General features: G+C 39.7%; 1 protein-coding gene across 1 annotated transcript; it reads left to right on the top strand.

Annotated features, from left to right (window-relative positions):
- Positions 1-1,896: 1,896 nt before the first annotated feature.
- Positions 1,897-2,838, top strand: LOC130679038 (olfactory receptor 6C6). The gene has a single exon (XM_057486747.1). The coding sequence runs from the start codon at positions 1,900-1,902 to the stop codon at positions 2,836-2,838; it is 939 nt and encodes a 312-aa protein (XP_057342730.1). The 5' UTR covers positions 1,897-1,899.
- Positions 2,839-8,147: the final 5,309 nt, after the last annotated feature.

Raw genomic sequence — 8,147 nt, 5'->3', positions numbered from 1 at the left:
CTCCTAGAACATACCTTTTAAAATCAGATTTGAGTAACGATGGGAGCCATAGTATGATCATCAATATATTTTATAATAAAACCTTGTGAAAACTTTGTAGCTTAAGACTGCAAATCTTCAATTGCCATTCTTAAAAAGTAGCTATTCACTAATAACTGCTTTGGAAAACCACATTAAGCATTAAAAATCTTAGCTTTATTTTTTCCGAGTGAGAAAAAGTAGTGTTTATAAGAATAGCAAGAATTTATAAATAACAAATACAAAAGATAATAAAGAGTGCTTTAGTTGCCCATTTATTTTAAAAGTCCACAGGTAATATGTATAATGAAGTAGAGCTACATGTTTAGTAACATAAAAAGGGAAGATACAATATGGAAGCAAATAGAATTCCTACATAGAGAGGATAGAGAGTAATGCAATGCTGGGGAGGAAATATTTTCCTCTGTTTCAAGATTCTTCTGACTGGTCAAATAAATTGCCATGACAGAGGTAAATAGGGGGAACTCAAATATAACTGCATATGTGTGGGGATTCCATAAAAAGATGAAGCCCCAAATCCATCAGGCAATCAAAGCTAATCTGCCATTCTTAGGTAAGGAGAAAGGGATGGAATCTGGGACTTCAGAAGGTAAGGAGATATTTCACAGGAAGATGAAAAGGAGTAAATGTTTGGAAAATAAATGTTTTCAGGGCCATACAGGAACAATGGAACATCAAGAAGAATTTTAATGAACTGATTTTTCTATATTTCTTCCTGTCTACACACCTTGCTCATATTATACTCTGGTTATCTACGGTGGTAACTCCCTTTATGGAACAGGTCCTCTAAGTTCTTGCAGGCAGTTATGGGGGATGTAAAAGGAAAAACTTGCTGAGTCTTCTGTTTCTTAAAAATAATCAGCCTAAAATAATCCTCATGCCAAAAAGGCACATTTTGGGGTGGCAAATTCTGCTCCCCATCAACATTTTTGTAGAATTCAATAGTTGTGTAAAAATATGAAAAAACTAAGAAAAAAACAATGCCTCAACTTATGTGGATACATATAAGAATCTATCTCAAAAAGGTTAATTATGACTAAAACAATATTTTTATTAAAATCATTGTTTTGTAATGATTTAATTTGTCATATATCAAGAAAATTGATAATGGTAATTATAAAAATTTCTATTTTATAAAAATAAAACTGAAGATAATAATTCCAAAACTATTATAAGTAGGATCTTTAAGTGCTAAAAATCAACACTGCCTTAGTAATTGAACATGACAAGAATTGTTAACAAACTCTAAATCATGTTTTTGAAAAATCACCCTGATATTTATTCCAAAAAAGGCAAATAATTTAGTGTATTTTTACAGGTTGAATAAAAATGATAGAAAAATTCACTTAAAATAACCCATATTATTTTATTTAAGTTATACATGCTGAGTGGATTCCTTTTGGAAGTGATGGGCAAGAATGCATATTAATCACAAGAAATATCCAAGTTCTAGAGGAAAACTAATGAGGGACATTATAATAAAGAGAACTTGGATGAGAAAGTATTTTAAATTGATTATATGTGTCATCAGCAGTTTCAAACTGGAGAAACCATTTACAAATGGATAAATTAGAGAATGTATACCTTATTCTGCTTTAGGTGAAATGTATATATGTATTTATTAGGTTAATATACATATTTGGCTACTATATACATATACTTACTATATATTCATTTGTTTACAGGTTAATTTATGCATATTTAGTTTAATTTATCTACACTTAATCTAATTTATAGCTATATATTTACACATATTTACATTCATAGATTAATCTATATCCTACCGTATTACATTCATCAGTATGTTCAATTTTTTATCTTCTTTTTCTATGTATATTTGAAAAGACCCACAAAAGGGAAATGAAGAACCAATCAAAAGACATAGAGTTTATTCTCCTAGGATTGACAGATGACCCACAATTGCAAATTGTGATTTTCCTGTTTCTATTTCTGAATTACACATTGAGCCTAATAGGGAACTTAACCATCATCCTCCTCACCCTTCTGGACCTTCGCCTCAAGACACCAATGTATTTCTTTCTGCGTAACTTCTCATTTTTGGAAATCCTATTCATTACAGTATGTATTCCAAGATACCTGATAACCATTATGACTGGAGAGAAATCCATTTCATACAATCATTGTGCAGCTCAATTATTTTTTATACTTTTACTGGGAGTTACAGAGTTTTATCTTCTAACTGCCATGTCCTATGACCGCTATGTTGCCATCTGTGCACCCTTGCATTACCCAATCATTATGAACAGCAAAGTGTGCTATCAGCTTGTACTTGGCTCTTGGATAACTGGATTCCTAATAATCTTTCCTCCAATAGCCATGGGGCTCAAGCTGGATTTCTGTGCTTCCAAAACAATTGATCACTTTATGTGTGAAACATCTCCTATCCTGCAGATATCCTGCACAGACACACATGTCCTAGAATTGATGTCTTTTATCTTAGCTGTAGTGACACTTGTGGTCACATTGGTACTAGTGATTGTGTCTTACACTTACATCATTAAGACCATTCTGAAATTCCCTTCTACACAGCAAAGGACCAAAGCATTTTCCACCTGTACTTCCCACATGATTGTTGTCTCCATTACTTATGGCAGCTGTATCTTTGTGTATATTAAGCCATCTGCCAAAGAAAGAGTGACTGTATCCAAAGGTGTGGCTTTGCTGTACACCTCAGTTGCCCCTTTACTAAATCCCTTCATTTATACCCTAAGGAACCAGCAGGTAAAAGAAGTCATCTGGGATATGTTACAAAAGATGTGGTGTTTTTCAAAGCAATAGTTGTAAAAAATGCTACAATGCATAACCTGCTGAATTGTGGTTTATAGGAAATATATATTTGGTATTTGTCCACAGTTCCTGGTGCAGGGCTCCAAAAACCCTTGGATTTTCCTAAGAACTGAGAGTGATAAAGGTGTCTTGTGTTATTTTAATAGGGTGATTTCTGGGTATCACCTAGGAATGCAGGCTGGTTGACAGGAGAACAACCATGTGACTAGTGGATTGGAACATTCAGTCCCACCCCCTGGAAGGGCTGGTGGTTGAATCAGTCAATGGCCAGTGACTTGGTCAATAATAAAGCTTCCATAAAAACTCAAGAGTGATTTGGCCATTTTTTTCCAAGTGCTACTGAGGTAGGCCCCAAGCAACTTGATGACAGAAAGCTCCTTTGATCAGAAACTACCCCTATGTATCTCTTCATCTGGCTGTTGATGATCTTTTGTCATGTCTTTCGGTACACTGGTAAGCATAATTGTTTCCCTGAATTCAGTGAGCTGCTGTAGCAAATTAACTGAACCTAAAGAGGTCATTGGAACTTCCAATCTGTAGGCAGTGGGTCAGAAACACAACAATAGCCACTTTGAAGCGGGGATGGGGGCAATATTGGAGGACTGAACCCTTAACCTGTAGAATCTATACTATCTCTGGTTTGATGGAGTCAAATTTGACATAGATTATCAGATACCCTGATGGTGTGTGAGCATTGCCTGGTTTCATCTTGTGTGTATGGAATTGACCCCCAATGTTGATTGGGTTCAGGAATGTTAAAGGACAACCTTACCATAAAAGCAAAAAACAGGTTTCATGTACTTCTTCTGATAATGTTTTTCTACCTCATTACTTATCTCATATAGAAGATTCTTTCAAAGAGTCTTGTAACTTAGTTCTTACATTTTATTCTTCCTGATGACATTTGACCCTGCCACAATAATTTACTTCCTCAAGTCTGGATCTAAATTTTAAATAAGATTTCCTTATTGCATATTAGCTCTGGAAACCATGGTTTTGAATAAAATATCCCTGTGTAAGTGTAGCTTGCTACATGTAATTTGTTAATTAATTAAACATATATTTATTGTGTATTTCCCTTATTCCAGACATTGTGAAGGGCACAACCCTTACTTTTAAGAAACTTGCATTGCCTGAAAGAGACAAACACTAACCCCAGTATTGCTGCTCTTAATATAATCAATGATGCAATAATGGTCTATAAAATATTATGGGCCATGTTGGATGGCTCCTAGGTAATTTTGAAACCCACCTCCAGTGCCCTGTAGAAACATAATTTTCATCCAGTAGGCCAAAGGTGTCGGAAGTAACATGAATAGATCTCTTGGATTTAGGCATTCGTATTGGCCAGGAATTTCCAATAGTATCCTATTTAATGGTCTTAAATTGAACAAGATGCAAAATACATCTCATCTCTCCTGCTCTGTGCTCAACACTGACAACATTCTTTGGGCAGAGTCAATGATAGAGGCAATGATTTGCAACTTCTAAGACCATGACTTTGGTTGGAATCAGAGAATCTGGTTTGAATTTTCCATTACCAGTTCAGTATCACATATGACCTTTTGTTTTTTGTCTTAAGGGCAGAGAAGAAACTGGAGTCCCATTTCCCAGAGTGCCCTCTTCCTTGCATGGTTTTATATGCAATTTGCCAATAAGATAACCGTGTTCAAATGTGAAAATTGTAATAAAACAGAAACTAATATCCTCCTGTGGTGCTTTAAAACAGATTTGAGATCCATAGTGGCTTCTTAGCATTGAGACATACCCACTTTACTGCTAAGACTGTTGGTATATGCTTTCTCAGAAATGACTGAAAGTCGCTGCTATTTAGCAGTAAAAGTATTCCTGAACCATTCTGATCAATGCTTCAAACTGAAATCTTCAATGTCAGTCTCAATATTCTAACCAGTATTTATGCTTTTCTTCAATCTTTCATCATAAGCTTCTACCTAAAATTCTTATTCTGCTGCTTTGAACTACTGTTACCCCAGCTTGTAGTATTCTTAGAAGCTGTAATACAATAGGGACCTAAGTTTTAGGTTCTTCCCATTTACTTCCTTCTAGAGACCTAGGCTGATCTAATAATTAAGAAGATATAATGTTACCTGTTCATTTAGATCTCAAGTCTTTTAGTCTTTTCAAAAGAAAGGATTCAGTGAATTGACAGACTTGAAACAGCACCAGGAGGGTATTAAGCAAAGTAAATATACTGTGAGTAAAATTACAGTATTTCCAGAATCTCTCATCTGGCCATAGTGTGTCTCCATAGTAATAGGTATTTCCAGGAGGTGGAGAGAAGCAGTCCACCTCCATATCAATAGGTGATTATAAAGGGGAGCAAGGGTATATCTGGACCAGAGAGGTTTCATGGGGACCTTTTGTACCTGGGTCATGAGATTTAGAGTCAAACAGAAGTGGACAATGCCTTTTAAGCAATAAACAGGTTTCTTCCACTTTATTTCTCCCTTTGATTGATTTTGAATTCAAAGGTTATTTGCCCCAAATGAGAACATATTTTCCCCCCACCTGGTGGTACTGGGAAGGACCTCTGACCCTGAAATCTGTCTTCATGGGTGCAACACTTGGGCATGCTGCTCCGAGAGAAAGTGGGGAGATGCTCAGTAATGTCCCTGTGGATGGCGGGGAGGGGAGGCCCCAGTGGCTGCTGTGATGGGGGGTGTTGACTCACCCTTCCGTCCGGCAGTGGTGGAGGGTGCAGCTTCACCCAGGATCCCCCTATCTGTGGGACTTCCACTAGGGGAGTGCCTAGTGGGAATTAGTCCAGGGTAAAGCACCTTGTAGATGGGTGGATCCTTCCCAGAATTGGAGAAGGGTGGAGACACCGGAAGCTATGGAACTGGACCTCTGTGAGAGAGAAGACGGCTTAGAGGCCCTGAGTGGGATTGTGGGATCATTGCTTCTAGAGGTAGTGGAAAGGGTTATCAAGGAGAGAAGTACACTTTGGCATTCCTTGGAGGAGCTGGGTAATGACTTATGGGATGTCCTTAAGAAAGAGAGAGACAGTTATTGAGAAGACAGGTCATGCTCCTGGAAGATGTATTAGCAGTGAGGAGGGGGCAGCAGGAGAATCCGCATTGCAGAAGGCCATGGGGGTGAAGGAGGAATAGTGATGCCTTCAGCCCCGAAGATGGTAGAGAAGATGTCAGGAGAGGATGAGGGGGTGGGACTGAGGGGTGATCTGTTGCCGAGGCCACTTCCTGAGACACCAGCCTCTCCTGTATTAAAGGTCAACCCAGTTGTAATTAAGAAAATTAAAACTCAAAGACCCCTCCCCAGGTGGTGGAGTACTCCATGCTCCGCTCATATACCCAGGATGAGCTGGTGCACATGAGTATTCAGTTTTGGCAGAGGCCCTTGGAACCTCTGCTTACATGTCTTTCACGTGTTTGGGATATTGGGGTGGAAAACATTGTAATGCTTGATTCTGAAATGGGTAGACTGGCTTCCCTGATGACTCACTCTTCCCTCTGGCAGTGGTTGCAAAGTGCCTATCACACCTCAGGAAAAGAGATTTCTGGATTGGCAAACAGCAGCCATCAGGCAGATTGGCCTAATCAGGGTGATTTATTATACTTATCCACTAGCTGGAAAACATAGGCAGAGCTCTAGCAGGTGTTATGGGAGCTGGGCATGAAAAACATCATCTATAATATGGACCCACAAGGCTCTGATGAGGAGTTGGTCACCCCAGAAATGAGAAATCTGGTGCTGCATAAAGCTCCTCTATCTCTCTTTGGGTCCCTATGATTATTCTTGCCCCCTACATAGGGAAATCCATTAGTGAGGCTACTCATACTTTAACAGATCTGGGGGAGGTTCAAACAATAAGAGGATAGAAAGAAGTACAGACTATGATAAAAAGGAAAGCTTCAAAGGGCCCCATGAAGGTCTTGAGGACCAAGTATGGGCTGATTTGATAAAGTCGGGGTAGTTAAACAAAAGCTTGATGGGAAGCCTAATAGGATCTCATTAGAACTATGGCACCAATTAAAGCCAGAGCAGCATTTCCAGCCACTGAGGTCCAGGAGAGTGAAGCCATAGGCAAAGACCCATGTCCAGCCTGTGTCCCTGTAAAACTTCCTGGGGGACAGTACTCAGGCTCTGCTTGGGTTCTCACCCTCACTGGAGAATGATTGGGTGTTGTTGTCTGATTTGGGGGGGTCAAGACCCCAGCTTGGGGGATGTGGTAATGACAAGAGGCATGGCACAGACACCTACACTGGGGCACAGATTTAAAGCAGCACAGCATGCTTCCCACTAGCCCCTTAAATGGAGAAGTCTGTTTATTAGAGTCAGTGACACACAAAAGTGGAATACAGGAAGAACTTGCTTTTGAGCCATTGTTAGCTGAGAGTCCTTATCAGGAGGGAAAAACCCTATACCTGAAGATGCTTGGTATACCAACAATTGTAGTCATAGGAGCCTCACAATTGGAGGGCTGTGGCTTTCCGTCCTAATACTGAAACAATACTGATGGAGGACAGGGATGGGAAGAGCAGTCAGTGGGCTGAGTTGTGGGCAGTATGCTTTGTGATCACCCAGGATCCTATACTATAGTTGTCTACACTGAAAGCTGGGCCATCTATCGGGGCTTGAACCTGTCGCTACTGTCATGGTACCATGCCCACTGGATGATTGGTCACTGGCCCCTTTGGGGGCAAGACTTGTGGCAAGACCTATGGGTCTCTGGTTAGACTAAGACTGTTACTGTATATAATGTGACTGGCCATTTGCCTTTGGATTCCCCAAGGAATGATGAAGCAGACACTTTGGCCCAGGTGCATTGGCTAGAAGGAAAGCCTACCTCTGATGTAGCCCAATGGTTATACAGGCCAAATATATTTGGCCTTTGCTGGTATCAGAAAGGTATCAGTATGCCATGACTTCTGTGGACAGAGCTACGGGACAGTTTGTTGCCTTTCCTGAACATTGTGAAGATCATCAAATGACCAAAAGGGGCCTAGAGCATCTCTTAACAGCCTATGGCCAGCCACAGGTGATTGACAGCAATTGAGTCACACACTTTACTGGAGAGGAGTTAGAAGAATGGGTTCAGCAATTAGAGATAAAATGGAAGATTCTTGTACCATCTAACCCTACTTGGGTAGGCATGATAGACAGGTACAAAGGTTGTTGAAATCTGGCTTGAAGTAGGGCACGAATCTTCTACAGGGCTGGTCAGTTCACTTATGCACAGTGCTATGGTGTTTGAATGAGAAGCCCTAAAAAGTATCCTTGAGACGAGTGGACATGCTAACACACATCACTGCCTCTCC

This window comes from Manis pentadactyla, chromosome 10 (assembly GCF_030020395.1).
Source record: "Manis pentadactyla isolate mManPen7 chromosome 10, mManPen7.hap1, whole genome shotgun sequence".
Classification (NCBI taxonomy): Eukaryota; Metazoa; Chordata; class Mammalia; order Pholidota; family Manidae; genus Manis; species Manis pentadactyla.
The sequence above is the reverse complement of the archived record's forward strand: the minus strand, read 5'-3'. Positions and strand labels throughout refer to the sequence as shown.